The following is a 16,267-nucleotide window of genomic DNA, read 5'->3' as shown; positions in this document are numbered from 1 at the left end:
ATCACTGTCAATCACATATAAGAGTGTCTCTCTCCTTGCATCACTGTCAATGGTTTTTGTGTTTGTTTTTCTTCTCTTGGTTTTGTTTTCTTGTTGGCAGTATTTTTGACCAGGGATAAGACAGTTTGTCATGTAGTTTTGGTTTGCATTTTCCTGCTTAGTTCGTGTGCCTACTTTTGTTGTCCATTTGGGTTTCTTCACTTGTGTGTGCCCATTCAGTTTATGTGCCAGTTTATCGATTGGATTATTTGCCCTTTGGATTTTTAATGGTTTGGGCATTTTTATATATTTTAGTCATTAACCCAAAGTCTCTCCCATTCTTCAGTCTTTCTCTTCACTCTGGTGAATGTTTCTTTTCCGAGAAGTCTTCTTAACGTGTTCAGTCCTGACTGTCACCTACTGTCAGCCCTTGCCGAGTTCCTGGCCACTGGCATGCTCTTAGAAAGTCATTGCTGCTGCTGACATCCGTGGATGCTCCCGTCACCTTCACCTCTCACGTTGTCTGTTTTCTAACTTTGCCTCTGGTATTACACTAAGATGTCTGATTCATTTTGAGTTGATGTTGTTTTGTTTGGGGTTTTAGATTTTTTTTAAATGTTTATGTGTGAATTATCTGCCTACCTGGATGTATTTGCACTGTCTGCATGCCTGGTGCCTATTTCCAGAAGAGGGCATCGTATGCCCTGGAACTGGAATTACAGATATTTGCAAGCCACTATGTGGGTGCTGAGAATTGAACCTGGATCCACAGCAAGAACAAGTGCTCTTAGCCACTGAGCCTTTTCTCTTGCTCTTGAGTTGATGTTTTTATAGAGTGAGAAACGGGGATCGATTTTGATGTTTCACACATGGGTGTCGCGTTTCCCCAGCACTACTTGTTAAAGAAGTTCTTCTACCAGATATATACTTTTTATATCTCTGTTGGGAACCAGTATAATTAAAAGCACTGAAATTTTATGAAATTATAGATAATTCAAATATTAAAATTCAGCATTCTCTAATCCCTGGAAAAGTGACTTGCTGGAGTGTGATTTGCATGTATACATAGACTGAATATATCCTTATTATCTAGGGTTTATGCAACTTGGTCATCCTAGACATGTATGGAAACATTATTATATGGAACCAAGAAAACTACCGGTTGTTTGTAATATTTCATCTTCCAGAACTGAAGGCCTTGGATGGACTCCCAATTGTGAGTTGTTTGTATGAACCATGCCGTTTGATCTACAGTGCATGTATGTGCATCCTCACAGGTCACAAGCACCCCGAATATTGCTCATCTCTGGTATTAGACTAAAATCTCACTGTGATCATGAAAGTCTACCTCTCCTAAGCTCCTTTTGGACCTGGATGTTACAGTTCGCTTACCTGACCAATTCTTCATCATCTCATATGAGACAGAGAAGAAAGATGGTGCCTGTCTCTTCATACACTGCTTTCAGTGCCTCCAAAGTGAGTTCAGTGAGAGTGAGCTCAGCAGGCAAAGACCGCATGGCACAAGCGTGAGGTGCTGAGCTGGGATCCCCAGATCCCTGTAAGGCTGCACAGTGTAATCCGCACCTGTAACCCCAGTGCTCCCAGAGTGAGATGGAGGTAGACAGAATAATCCCCAGAAGCCCATGGTCCACCTAGCCTGGTGTGCTTAGCAGGGGCCATAAAGCAAGGCCCAGAGACCTCCACATGTGCATGTCATGGCACAAACACACACTCAGAAAAATGAAGGGCAAGAGCTAGAGGGTGATTTCATAATGTGTGACCTGGGAGAAATCTCTAGTAACACTGCAGCTGACATGGCACAGTTCCATGGAGCGGAGTAAGAAAAGCACACACCACAGCACCATCACCCCAGCTTAAGAAATGCTTCTTAGTGTCTGGAAAAATGCAATTGTTAACAATTATGGGAACTATATTTGACCCAAAAAATGTAGCATGGCAAGATTCCTTTAAAATAGTAACTGGGGAACACGGGACTTAGGGGTGAGTACAAAATCCTCATCTGAACCAGGTTATAGAACAGGCAAGTTCATGCGGCACTCCCAAGCTCCATGTAACAGGGTGAGTGTCTAACAGATGCAGGAAGAACACAGTTCCCAGTGTAATGGTACCTAGCTCTCATCAAACAAAAACGTGCATCAAATATTTTAGAGAGTTGAGAAACAACCCTGGACTGTTTAGCACTCTGAGAAGAATATTAATTATAGCCCCATCTTTTCAGGGTCTCACTGAACAAAGCGTAGTCATTCCAATAAACGCAAATGCTCCAGAACTGTGTGTGTTGGATGTAGTCAGTCCCTCGATTTCAGTAGGGGTGGATTTTTATGTGTAGTCTTATGTGACCAGCATTGCATTTGCTCTCAATGTATTGGGGCTCTTATTCCTCTTACTTACATGCATTTGAAAGGGGCCCTGAGAGAGATAGATGAAGGGGGAAAGGTCTTGTTCTATTCGTTGGTGATGGGTATTATAAGTATTATATAGGTATTACAAGTATTATAAGTATTTTTCTTCTCATTTTAGCATCTCAAAAGCTCAGGGACAATTTTATGGTTCAATAGTAGACAACTCTAAAGGATATTATATTCTCTTTGTCTCTAACCCTAGTTTTTATCTGTTCAAACTTATGCTGTTTTTGGTCTTGATATTCATTATTTTGTTTATGCTTTTATTGTTTTCTTATTTATTATGTTTCCTGTAAGCTTCTATATGTCCTTTGTAGAATGAGGTATGTCAAAAATCTATGAATTGATAATGAAACATGAAGAATAGGCTGGAGAATTGGACTTCAAATTAAAGGGAATGGGAATGTGCTAAATATTTTCAGAAGGGTAATTATATATCCAGAACCATATATTGAGAATGTTCATCTAATAGCAGTATGTGCCGAAGTAGAGCAAATAACAGTCTGTCAGAAATTACTAAAATATTACAGGAGCAAAATAATGAGAAACTGAACCAGAAGGAGGTGACTCAGAAGGCTGGCTGGGTGTGGTGACACTCACCTTTAATCCTATCACTCCAGAGGCAGCAGCAGAGGCAGGCAGATGGCTGTGAGCTAGAGGCCAGTATGGTTGACATAGTGAGTTCCAGGACAGCCAGGGATGTGTAGAAAGACCTTGTCTCAAAACCAAACAAACAAAAACAGAAAGCTGAAACTTGAGAGAAATACTGGGGAAATTAACAGAATTTATCACTCATGGGCAGCAAACATGCAAAGGTATCTACAAAGTCAGCAACAATAGTGTTAGTATGATTGGGGGGAGTTGGGGTTACCTCTTTGGGTTCTTAGCCTTCCAAAAAGAATTTTAAAAGAGACTCACTAGGAAGCTCAAGGTCAATATTCCTAACATTTAAGAGAAAACAACAGGGCAAGCAAACTAGAAATCTCAGCAGCCATTGGGAGAGGGTTTATGAAAAGGAGGAAGAGAGAAAATCTCACCTTTTGAGTTAGGTCAACAAGGCCAGCAATGGAGGTCAGTGGATAGTCACATGGCCGCAGGTAGCTATGTGGCAAAAGGAGGGAGCTTCAGAGAAGGATTAACATGCTTAGACTTTGGTTAGTATCCAAAAGAAAGTGATAGAAAAGGAAAAGTTACATTCTTCTGGTCAACATAGTGGTATTTCCTGAAGAAAAACTACCTTATCTCATTAAGAGATAATTATTCTTAGCAATTCTTTAACAGGGCTTTAAGTGACTAAACCTGAGGGTGCTCTCTTGGAAAAGTAATTGACAGACCCAGGTGAATTAACTCTTGAAGGAGGAAACCATGGTCCGTCATGTCTCTACTCAGGCCAGATGTGGATTCCATGCTTTTGACCAGGAGGAAATAGCTTTCCCTTAATGAGTCTTAGAGCCCTGATATTCTCCAGAGGCCCCAGAATACAATATGAGTAGAAGAAAAGCAGCTTTGGGGAAGAAGACAGTCACTTTCAGACCTACGACATTTTATGAGACATTAGATTATCTGGCTAGAGATATCAAGCAGGCAGTTGAAAATCTGGGATTAAATTTGGATATGGAAATTTCATTCACTAAATTTTTTAGATTTAGAAAGAGTTTGAAGAGAGCAGATAGTTAAAATAAAAGCAAAGGAGTGCCTTGCTGCAGGCTGATAATACTGAGCCTGTTCTGTAGTTCGTGGTGGGGCCAGCATTTACTTTCCGGTACTTAGATGGAATAGGCCTATTATTATCTAAATGTTTCACAGTTATTGTCATGCCAGGCTTCCTCTTTGCTTGTCCACTGACTAGGAAAAGTTGGGTGGTTCTAGGCTTTCTTCTGTTTTTGGGCTTCCCAGCTGGGCACGTATGAGACAAAAAAAAAAAAAAAAAATAGAATCATGGTGTCATTCCTCAAGCCCCGGAGTCCCTAGAGCCCTGGTATCATCTTGTGTGTGTTTCCTCTATCCGGTGTGCTAGGTGGGTGGGGTAGCTGTGAGGAAGAATAAGAAGTGTGTCTGCGTCATTTACGTCTGGAACCAGAGGTCATCTGTAAGAGAGGTCATCGCCTTCTAAATGTCCTCATAGGAACCTCTGGAGATCGAGAATGCAAAAGATTTGTTTGGTGGTAGACTTACGTCTGACATGATTGCCGAACGACAAGGACACTCCAACTTTGTCCAAATGCAAGAACTAAACTGGACTTCATCATCCATCAGGTATAACTACTTTGTTGTGTGTATTTGTCATTAAGATTACATGTGAAAATATTACCACATTTTTCTGACTCTCCTTTCCAAACACGCCCAATAATTATTCTAGTTTATCTCCGACACCCTTTTAAATGCTGCGATAATTTTTATTATCAGAAACCATGATTAAAAATGTTTACTACTCATATATTTTTTAAGAAATAGCAAAAATGTAATTACATCTGAAGAAAATCAAAGTTAGTAAAAAAAAAAAAAGCCTGCTAACACTTTTAATTGTACCTTATTAATTCTAATGGGATCCTTAGATGCACGATAGAACATGAATATGGAATTATTATGTTCAGGCTCCAGAATTGTCTGGCATCCTCTCCATGACCACAGACCCCAATCACCATTCTCAAATGAGTATTGAAACCAACGTTGTGAAGGATTTCTGCAGATCTCAGAACATCTGGTCTCGGTGCCCTCCCTGCTGTCTCCTTCCTGTCGGCTCCTTTCACTTCTTGTCTCTTCAGAAGCAGCCTTCTTCCCACATCCACATGCACATGGAAGCTTAGGACCTGATTATTTTATGGCACTCTGTCAAGTTTGTTGTGATTTCATGAACTTGCGTGTTAATCTGTAAATCAACTGAAAATGTTTATTGTATAAGTGGCTTCTTCAGTGATTGTTTAATGGTAATAGGTATGGGATATTTGAGTAATCAAATTCTATGTCATTTTCTTCATATTTGTGCAATAAAAATTCACACTTAGCTGGACATCAGTCTCCACTATTTGACATTACATAGAATTGGTCCAGTGAGGATCTTTTGTGCCTTTGGAGACATTTGTGGAGGAACTGGCCCTGTCCCATTAAAATAATGAGTGTGTTTGCTTCCTAACTCAGGACTGTGGATCTGATTCCTGTTGACCAGTTCAGGAATGTGTGCAGCGTGAACCTGCAGAACAACAACCTGACCTCGTTCAGCGGCCTCATCTACCTGCCCAACGTGAAGGCATGTGGCTGAAAGCTCGATTTGCTCTCAAAGGCTTCACGCAAGCTTTAAACTTCATTTTACATTAAAATGCATTTCCTTATTAAGGTGTCAAAATTATTCCCTAAATTGTATTTTATTGTTTTTCACTAATCAAGGAAAAAGATCTTAGTCTTACCTTCCAGCATTTTTATTTTTTTAACGATCTATCTTAAATCCTTGACTTACAAACAGATCTTACTCTTCAGGAGGAGATAAGATGAGCAGCCATGTCTCTAGTGAGCACACATGAAATGAAGCTGAGAATAAGGGGTTCTCAAAGCGGCCTCATTGCTTCAACTCGGTCAGCAATTAAAGGCCTCTACACACAGAAACAGAAAACTTTCTAAGGAATTATTTCATCTGTATCAGGCTTAGACAAACCAGGAGTGCCGCTTGGGAAAGCTGGGTAGCTGGCTAAGGTCTTGGATGTTTTGTCTGTAGTGATTCTCCAAAGTGTATAATCATTGAAAACACACTCCAAGCTACATCTAAATACTTTGGGATAAATTATTTTATTTTTCATGATAATATATTACTAGTTGTTGTCTCTATCGCAAGTATTAGTCAGCCCATTTTAATATATTATTGACATTTGATTAATAAAGTGTTCTTTCTGTAGGTCTTATGCCTCAACTATAACCATATTGAATCAATCATGCCTAGACTAAAGCCTCAGACTCACTTAAGCAACAGACAGCTGCTCTACCAGAAAGTGCCATCCAGTGGCTATGGACAGCAAGGAACCTCAAAACTAAATAGGTACTTTTTAAAATTCTTTGACGCACTAAAAACAACCCAATCTAATGTACATATTTGGCTGATTTTGAGAATTATTTTAACAAATTGGATGCCGAAAATAAACTTCACAAATAAAAAGATGAACTGTGTCTATGCCATTGTCCCCCCAGTTCTAACATTAATGGGAAAGATGTCATTTGTGACGACCAAGATACATCTCTAACTTTCCTATACGTTTATAAAAGGATGAGTGGATGGCTAGATAGACAGACAGATGGACAGACAGAGATGTGTGTGTATGTAATATGTGTGTGTATCACCAAATCAAAGTATTTTCATTTTTTCTATGAAGAATATTCCTTGTTTTGCCATCTTTATTTGTACATAACAAAGTCACCAGCTTCAGTGTTCCATTTAATGATTTCTGACAAATGTTTTCCGTCCGGTAACCATGGCTAAAACCACAGTGTGAAATAACTACCCCTCAAACCACCCTCAGTTTTCTTCGCAATCCCCTTTCCCCACATAGCAGCCTTTGGCGATAGCCACTGATCTGCTTACTTTCCCTATGAGTTTGCCTCTTTCTAGAATTGTATAAGATTGGAATTATATCGTAAGTACTCTTTTCATTTTTATTAGCATTATATTTTATTGACCTTGTACTAACTAATGGGTCTCACTGTGGCATTTCATATGTGTATATACCATGCTCTGGTTATCTTCTGTCCCCTACTATTGTATCCTTCTCCCTATCCCACAAGCCCCTGCCTTCACCTCCAGGCCCTCCTCCTACTGTCATTTTATGTCTGACTTCTTTCACTTAGCTTACTTTTTGAGACCCATCTCTCGTCATTGCAAGGCCCACTAATTAATTTCACTGCCCTGCTGTGTACTGTTTCAGTATATGAGTATACACATGTAAGCCCCCTAACTTAGTTTTTTTCAATATTTTTTGGATGTGCAGAGTTCTTTGAATTCTTTATAAATTTTAAGACAGTTCATTTTCTCCTAAAGAGCTTTGGATAGAGATTGTATTTACTCTCCTATCAATTTGAAAGAGTTTTCATCTTAATAATATTCAGATTTCTAATCCACAAACATGAAAAAAAATTTTACTTACTGATACATTCATTGGTTTAATTCAGTTATGTGTAGTTATCTATGTATAAATTTTGTGCTTAATTTTTGGGATCATTCTAAGGTGTTCTGAAATTATTTTCTCTTACACTGTTATAAACAGTATAAGAATTGTTTTCTTAATTTTATTTTTAATTTTTATTGGCATTGGAATTTCAGACTATTTTTATTATTTTATCTTGTGGCTTTGATGGAGTAATTTATTGGCTCAATTAGTGTTTTTGGCAGGTCTGAAAGAATTTAATACATACAGGGATTATATCCTTTGAGAATGAAGATAACCGTACTTGTTATGGAATACAACATTTTTCTTTTTCTTGCCTGATTGTATTGGTTTCACTTTCCATTGTGGCTTTCTTTACTTAATTCTTTTCCATATAAACATTTAAAAGATAAAATTATTATAAGAGCACTCTCGACTGTCATATAGCAAAAGCTCATGTAAACTTTCATCTTACTTTCACTTTACAGAGAATACATTTCAAACCTTATTTTATGATAAAGTTGCTTTCAAATGTACTTACGACCTCAAACTGTGTGTTTCAGAGATTCGCCAAGCAATGAAAACATGGCTCCGATAATGCAGAGTTTAGAGGTTCTTCATTTGGGATACAACGGAATTTGTAACTTAGTCCAGCTACAACTTAACAGACTAAGAAACTTAAAATTCCTCTTTCTGCAGGGTGAGTAGACATGCCATCCATAAGTCCTGTGACTGAGTGGATTATCTTGCTTTAACAAACAAGTGCCAGCCTCATCATTTACTCTAATGGTCATTGACACCAAACATTTAATAATCGAAAACATTTTTCCTTTAGTTTAGCTGAATGTTATCAAATAAGTTTTTAAAAATTAATTGCATATACTCATTGTGCCTGGTACTATTTACAGGGACATTTTCATACACGTATATATTATATGTTGAGGGTATTCTCTACCTCCCTTGACTCCCCCTTCTGCCACTCATTAGTCAGCCCCCTTTGTTCTCTTAGATGGTTTCACTACCATATATGAGATTTGTTGTTTTGAGACTACCTTTTAATTTGATTAACATGATTATCTCCAGTTGTGTGCATTTTCTTGCAAAGAATACAATCTTGTTCTTCTTTAAGTCAGGAAAGATCCATTGTATATTTATCTGTCATATTTTCTTAGCTGTTTCCCTGCTGTTGAACACCTGGGGGTGGGAAGAAGAAATAATTGAGGTTCCGTGTGGCTAAATAATATCGTTTGCACCACTATGTCATGGTGCTCAAGTGTATCTGACTCTAAAGCATATGCTGTTTTGATCCAGAGTTGCATTAATATATACCAATAATGGCCTGGCCCACAGTGGTATCAATCGAAATAATAAGTCATAAATATTAGGATTAAGTGACTAATTAGATATATCAGAAAGAGAGGAAAACAAGTCCAAGATAATTTTGTCATTGAATTAACAGATCGACAAGATGGATTGCTAAGGGTAGATAAAATTTTGTGGGGAAAGGCTGTTCATTAGGGGTTAGGGAAAGACCAGTTTGTGTTACAATTTTGAGACAAAAAAAAAATGTGTCCTTTTTTTTAGCTTTAAAAATCATTTGATAAATACTTAACTAAAGGCAGGTACATAAGCTGGGGCTCATGCAGCATATCGTAACTGTTTAGGGAATGAGATCAGTCAGGTCGAAGGGTTGGACAACCTGATCGTCCTTCAGGAGCTGGTTGTCGACCATAACCGCATCCGAGCGTTCAATGACAGTGCTTTTGCCAAACCGAGTTCCCTGCTGACCCTTCACCTGGAGGAAAACCGACTGCGAGAGCTGGGCAAATTGCAATCGTTGGTCAAGCTGGAGAAACTCTTCCTTGGATATAATAAAATCCAGGTAATGGTCCTAGGGGCACTGTAGTTTTGAGGTTCACATAGCTGAAATCCTCTGTGATCTGGACATAAAGCTCCCAAACGCACCAATTAGGGTGCCGTGGCTGCTGTTTAACAAGCCTGTCTCAGGCATCTCACAAGGCACGTGCTGTGCTCTGTTGCAAAGAGGTTTTCACCCTTCTGGGCTTATGACCTGGACAACATGCACCCACCCACTGAGGCTAGTTTAGTCGAGTTCTGAAGCTGGTCTCACCATTCCTCTCTCACAGTTCGCACTTATTCCTCGATGCTCTTGGTCTAGGCTGTCTCTGAGTCTCTGCTGAAGCCTTCCTCTGGCCCTTTCACTCCGCCTTGTGTCTCATCTCTCTCACGGGCCTGGCGTTAACACTGCAGCTCTTCCCCCTTATGCCTTCCTTCTGTAGGACCTTATACTCAGAACTGAGCTGTTGCTCTTAGGGTACAGCAAGCACCAACTGGCCCTTCTTAGACTGTCTCCTGAGGTCGTATACAGGTACAAGGGTTGGTACAACCTAACAGAGTTTGTGTTTGTATCAGCATTTTGGTAGTGACCTACACACCTGCCTTCACCAATGTTGCTTCTGCTCGCCATACTTCTGAGGCAGTTTCAAAGACAGGCTGAACTGTACACTGCCCTGCCTGAGCAGGACCTGTGTCCATCTGGTCTGAATTCATATCAGTATAGCACATGGTACATGGTAGACCTGGACACTTAAGTATTTGTCTAAGGCTCTATTTGCTAAGTTCAAGAAGGCTTTTCTGAGATAATATGAAATTCTCTCCAAAGTGAAAAGGAAATCATGAGTGATGTCCCTTTTGACTTAACAAGTAAGAAACATACAAACCGAGAGATATAGCATATGCCCGAGTTATCCAGAGTCAAACACCATTCAGAGGAAAGCCTGGCCAAACTGACAATGAGCTTTCCAAAACTTTATTTAGGAGAAATGGAAGTTGGGGAAATTGGTATTCTATGGAACTATTCTGGCAACACTGCAGGAGTGTAACAAAGGAGACTTAGAACTGGGGGGGCAGTTCTGTGCCAGAGTGTGTGTTCAGTACGCCCAGAGCCTTGGCTTACACAAGCCCGGTAAAAACAAACAAAACCTCCACAAGTTTTGCATATCCTTTCAATAACTAATACTTGAGGCCTTGGGTGTTTTATTGCTTTCCTTCAAGTGATGACCTCCAGGACAGATTTTGTGGCATGGTCTCTGAGTAGGGGACTGTTTCTTGAAACATCTCCATTTTACGCTTAAGCATCTTATTAGAGGCCATGCCTTGTAATCCCATAAATTCTATCTCAGTTGGCTGTAGGTAGTCTTTATCCAGACAGATCTGTAAAGAGAATGCCACAAGTAAGAAGCTTCTGGAAAATGCTATTGCTCTATTTGCCAGGACACCCAATTAGCAGCATGCTTAAAGGAACTTGGACCAGGTAACTGACTTCTCCTCAGGATGTCCCTGTTCACCTATCAACACCCTATTCCCCGTTAAAGGATGGAGGAGATGGTAGAGAAGCTTGGTATGGTAGCTCCCTCTTCGGCAATGTGAACAGATCCTGTTTAGTGGGTTTTGCTGTCAAAATTTAATGCGACTGTATGGTAGCCTATGGTATTCATGGATCATTGAAGGAATGACTGAGCTTTCGTGGTTGTTGAAGGAGTTTAGCCTTCAATATTTATCCTTGAGATGGCATTGGCCACTGAGTTTAGATGGATTGTTTTACCGCTGAACTTATGCTAATGGCTGGTCTTCTTGTACCTTAATATGACCATATACAGTTAACTGGAAGGGAAATGAATGCTGGGGAGTAAGAGAGAACTGGAAACCTAGGCCAATTCTTCTGAGACCATGTTCTTTCAAAATCTCGGCTGTTCATTTAAAGTTTCTTCAGGGGAGAGACTTCATCTCTGGATTCATATCAATTTGGGCAATCTGATATGAGCATTCATTCTACATATGAGCAATCAGAATACAATGTCTGTGTTGGCCAAGAGTGATAGGAAAAGAGGAAAACCTATTTAAAAAATTAACAAAACAGCTAGGTGGTGGTGGTACAGGCCTTTAATGCCAGTACTCGGAGGCAGAGGCAGGCGAACCTCTGTCCGTTCAAGCATAGTCTATAGAGCAAGTTCCAGGACTGGCTCTGGAGCTATTGGGAAACCCTGTCTTGAAAAAAAAATATTAACAAAAGACTAGTGCTTCAGATAAAGGTAGATAGAGTCTCTCACTGACCTGCAGTCTATGGTGTGAAGCTTTTGACTTCTCCAATGTAGACCAAGGAAATGTGGCCTATTATATTGGGTCTAAGAATCATTGCAACACAAAGATTGCAGTGTCCCAGTCCCATCTGATCCCCGTGGTTAGGTGAGTCCTCTTTCTGGAACCCAGACTCTCCATGTGCTTTTAAACATCTGAGCACACAATGAAGGCAAAACACATATACATTAATTAAAAGTATGTATTTTTTAAATTTTTGGCAAAGCGACACTATTACAAACTTACAGAAATAGTCCTATGCACTGTGGAGGGCAAAACATTTAACCAGGGAAACTGTTCTAAATCTGTTGTCTCTTTCTCAGCTAGTGTATCAGAGTATAGTCAGCGTAACTCTTCTATTCTGAAGGCTGCCCTTTCTGCCCTAGGGTGGCTGATAACTTCCTACACACGTTTTCTGTCATCTTTCAGTCCTGCTGTGTGGCTTTCTTTCCACATCGCAGTGTCATCTTTCCAAGCCATGCAGTGGGAGTCGACAGGCTTCACTGGGGTTCACTCAGAGGATCCAGTGGGAGCTACCAGAAATCTAAGGCTTGCATAAAACTGCTTTGGCGTGGTTTATGTTAGGAAATGTAAGCTAACCAAATGATAATTTATTCCCTTTTACATAGGAAATTGCAGAACTGGAAAAGCTTGATGTTATCCCTTCTCTCAGAGAGCTTACTGTCTATGGCAATCCAGTGAGTATTTACCTTTATGACTTATTCACTTCCCAATTATCATATGTAATTTTTATATGAGAAAGTGATTTGCTTTTTCTTTTTCTATGTACATAACTAGTTAACCCAACACAAAATTGTAACTTTTGTATATTGTTCTTTTGTCTAGGCAGCTTGCCAAGCCCCATTTTTAGTTGTAATAGTTTGTAAAAAAAGAAAAAAAACTTTTGAATTTTTTTTATATACTATGATTTTAAAAGAATGCTTCCAAGTTGTCTCTGTCAGAGATGATATTTACAATGAATTATGGGAAAGCAACTTTCGACAATTGAAGGAACTGCCTTTCTAGTTCCCAATGTCTGTTTCATAACAATGAACACTGGGTTTTAACTGATAGACAATATAGTTTCCTTTTTCATCTCCTGATAAACTAAATGGCATTAGCAGACTTAGTAAAACTACCCTTAAATTCATGGTGTGAATATTACTTGTTCGTGTTTTTTATCTTCTTACATCCAATCTGATAGTATTTAATGTAGCATATCTGTATCTATGCAGATAAAACTGTAATTCTGTCTTTTTATACCATACCTTTAAGTCTGGCATGATATCTTTTGCTTTATTAGATTATTTGAGAGCACTTCTATTCCTAATTCACCACTATATCTGTTTTTGTCACCCCTTTATGCCTAAGGTTGTCAATTTTTGCTTTTGTGTTTTATTCTTGGTAAATCTTGCTAGAACCTTGTTTACAGTGTTTGCTTATTTAGAGCACCATAATTTTTCCTTATCAGGGGCATTGTTTGCTTTCTATTTTATCAACATCTGTTCTTTATCCTTTCCTTCTTTTAGTTTCTTGAAATTTCTCAAAGAAATTTTTACTTTTCATATTTCTTAATCTCAATCATTTTAACTTAATATTAATTTCAATATATTTCTAATCAATATACTGTAGGTTACATAGTACTGCTCCAACAATGCCCTGAGAGTTTTTAGATATGTTGCTTTTACTAATCTTCTTCTCAAAATATTCTACTCTTCAAAAGACTTTCTCTTCATTTGTAAATTATTAAGGACTGTGCATAGATTTGCAGTCATTTTAAGTCCATTTTTCTAGTTTCTAGTTATTATCTTCATCGTTTGCCTTAAGTTTTGGAGCATTTCAGTCAGAGAAAGTAGGCTCTATATTCTAAGAAAATTGCTTTGTCACCTAGAATGTGGTCAGTGATTTGTTTGGCTGTTACATGTTTTGGAGGTCTTTCTCCATCACTGAACATGCTCCTGCCACATTCATTTCAAGCAGTTTGTTCATTTCCCTTTCTGTTTTTGTTTTTGTTCTTGCTATTTTCCTTTTCACTTGCTCTGAAACTTACTATACAAGCGAAGCTGGCCTCTGACTCACGGTAATCTTCCTACTCAAACCTCCCGAGCGCTCCACCCACAGGCGTGAGTTACCAGGCCCAGCTTATGCATTCATCTCAAAGAGTTTGTTGTTCTTTGACATTACAGACAGTGCTGAATACTTTCTATATTAGGGGTCCTCAAGATCACCACTATTTTAGAGATTTTCTAAAGAGATTCCGTCAGCATAATGTTTTCCTTGTGGCTAAGATCAGTTGCAATAACACAGTAAGGATACAGGACTGAGATCAGTTACAATGGCACAATGGGGACACAGAACTGAGATTAGTTGCACAACCATGGGATATGAGGAGAAAAAAGACAGAGTCTGGAGGAATCTGTCTGTATGTGTGCTTCCTCATGCTTTCTCTTCCATGGCAGGGGACAGAGAGCACACTCTTCACTTAGCCACAAAATGGCATCTCTTATATGCTATGTCTTTATTCAAGGGAATCCCTTAGAGACTCAGCAGTCCAAAAGTTGGAAGTTGATTACATAGGTACCCTTTCCCAACCAAGAACTGAAGTTCCAAATTCCGGATGGAAAAGAGGTTGAGTACAAATACTATTACTTTTAGTAAATACCAAGACATAGTGAACTACCCTTATCATCCAAGAAATGATAAGTACATCCCCAAGTCCAGGTACCAAACACTAAGAAAGAGCCATCCTTGCAAGCAGAACCTTCTGGAATCAACACCATCAGACCACTCTACTGAAGTCTTTCCACCTACCTTTTTTGCATATATGCCAATATTTTTATAGCAGGTTAACCCTTTGAAGAGATCAGTCATACAGACCAGAAGATATTGAATAGGGCCTTTTGGAAAATTTTACATAAACTAATTATTTATAAATGAACTTTCATAGATTTCTACCCACAGGCTGAGATTTTTCTCTAGCTAATGGGCAATGCTATATGAACTTAAGAGGTGGCACACACCTGTGATACCAGCACCCCGAGGCTGAGGCAAAAGGACTGTTAGTTCAAACCAGCCTAGGATACATAGAGGGGGTGGGGAAAGACAAGAGAAAAGGAGAGAAAGTGGGGGGGGGAGAAAAAGAAAAGGAAGGAAGAAGCAAAGGAGAAAGACTAAACCTCTTAACAGTAGCTTTAGTTTAGAAATATTTTCTATTTTCATTGGACATAGCAGAAGATTGAGAAACCTCCCAGGAAATAGTTTCTTCCTGGAGGATCTAATATTGGTTGGTTGGTTGGTTTGGTTTGGGTTTTTTTTTTTTTAAGACAGGATTCCTCTGTGTAGCCATAAGTTTCCTGGAAAACGCTCTGTAGACCAGGCTGATCTCAGAATTGGAAATCCACCTGCCTCTGCTTCCTAAGTGCTGGAATTAAAGGCGTGCACCACCACCTCACGACCTAAGATTGTAAAGTAACTGTCATGCATCATTTTTGTGTTCTTTCCAAAACTGCATTCTTTTGAACGTGAATTTTCTCATGCAAGGGATTTGGAGAATAAACTATGATTTTTACCTTTCTTTAGATTTGTAGAAAAATGGCACATCGCCACGTGCTCATATTCCGCCTGCCGAATTTACAGATGTTGGATGGAATTCCTATAACTACAGATGATAGGACAAAGGCTGAGTTTCATTTCTCTGAACTACAAGCCAAGAAAAATTCGGTGACTTTTCTTTTTATTATAAATTATTGTAAACTAGCATTATATCATGTATTTTTTACTTAAATGTTTAAGCATCTGTGGTTCTGTAAATTATAGTATTTACTTAGTGGCTACTATCAAAAGCAGCTCTTTTTTCCTAATAATACATTTATATAAGACAGATTATTTAATGCTTGTTTCTTCAGTACTTCAGGTGATGCCAGAAGGTAAGAAACTCTCAGTTTTATAGAAACTAACCATAAAATCGCTTCAGTTTAGGCAGAGAGGAACAAGGGGAATTTTCATCTTCACTTTCTGGACTATATAGTTCATCTAACAGAGATGTGTGCTGTTATTCTTATAGATTTGTAAGATTACTGAGCTTTTTACCCATGAGCCCTAAAATGTACCTGACCATGACAGGAACAAAATTATAGAATGAAGAAACAATAGAAACAGGGTCTTAGGAGTTTAATCATTAGCCACTTTTGTTTGTTCATGATCATCCTCTAAGGACCAAATTTAACACAGAAAGATGGTGTCTTTTACACAGAGCTATAGAATTATGAGCGTTGAACCCTTGCAAAGCTTGAAGAAGAGACAGGAGCAGGGAGTGGAACCAGTTGAGACTTTTAGGGCAATCCAAGAGATGTTACAGAGACCTGGAGCAGGTGAGGAAAGGGGTAAAACTAACATTACTAGAAGCAAAACCCAAAGACATTGCAGTCAACGATCCAAGATTACATTAAGAACCTTAAGGATCTTCACTTGGGAGGCAGAGACAAGCAGGTTTCTGAGTTCATGGTCAACCTGGTCTACAATAGAGTGAGTTCCAGGACAGCCAGGACTACACAGAGAAACCCTGCATCAAAAAAAAAAAAA

The 16,267-nt window shown here is 39.0% G+C and overlaps 1 protein-coding gene across 4 annotated transcripts in view; it reads left to right on the top strand.

Annotated features, from left to right (window-relative positions):
* Lrrc9 (leucine rich repeat containing 9) overlaps positions 1–16,267 on the top strand; it is an 88,810-nt gene that overhangs the window by 50,189 nt on the left and 22,354 nt on the right. For all 4 annotated transcript variants that reach the window (XM_026779288.1, XM_005343171.2, XM_026779289.1 and 1 more), the window contains exons 23-30: positions 1,073–1,195; positions 4,528–4,658; positions 5,541–5,649; positions 6,290–6,429; positions 8,092–8,228; positions 9,193–9,410; positions 12,316–12,384; positions 15,266–15,406. In XM_026779288.1, the coding sequence (XP_026635089.1) occupies positions 1,073–1,195; positions 4,528–4,658; positions 5,541–5,649; positions 6,290–6,429; positions 8,092–8,228; positions 9,193–9,410; positions 12,316–12,384; positions 15,266–15,406 (1,068 nt within the window). The remainder of the gene's footprint in view (positions 1–1,072; positions 1,196–4,527; positions 4,659–5,540; positions 5,650–6,289; positions 6,430–8,091; positions 8,229–9,192; positions 9,411–12,315; positions 12,385–15,265; positions 15,407–16,267) is intronic.

Source organism: Microtus ochrogaster, chromosome 1, assembly GCF_000317375.1.
Source record: "Microtus ochrogaster isolate Prairie Vole_2 chromosome 1, MicOch1.0, whole genome shotgun sequence".
Taxonomy (NCBI): Eukaryota; Metazoa; Chordata; class Mammalia; order Rodentia; family Cricetidae; genus Microtus; species Microtus ochrogaster.
The sequence above is the reverse complement of the archived record's forward strand: the minus strand, read 5'-3'. Positions and strand labels throughout refer to the sequence as shown.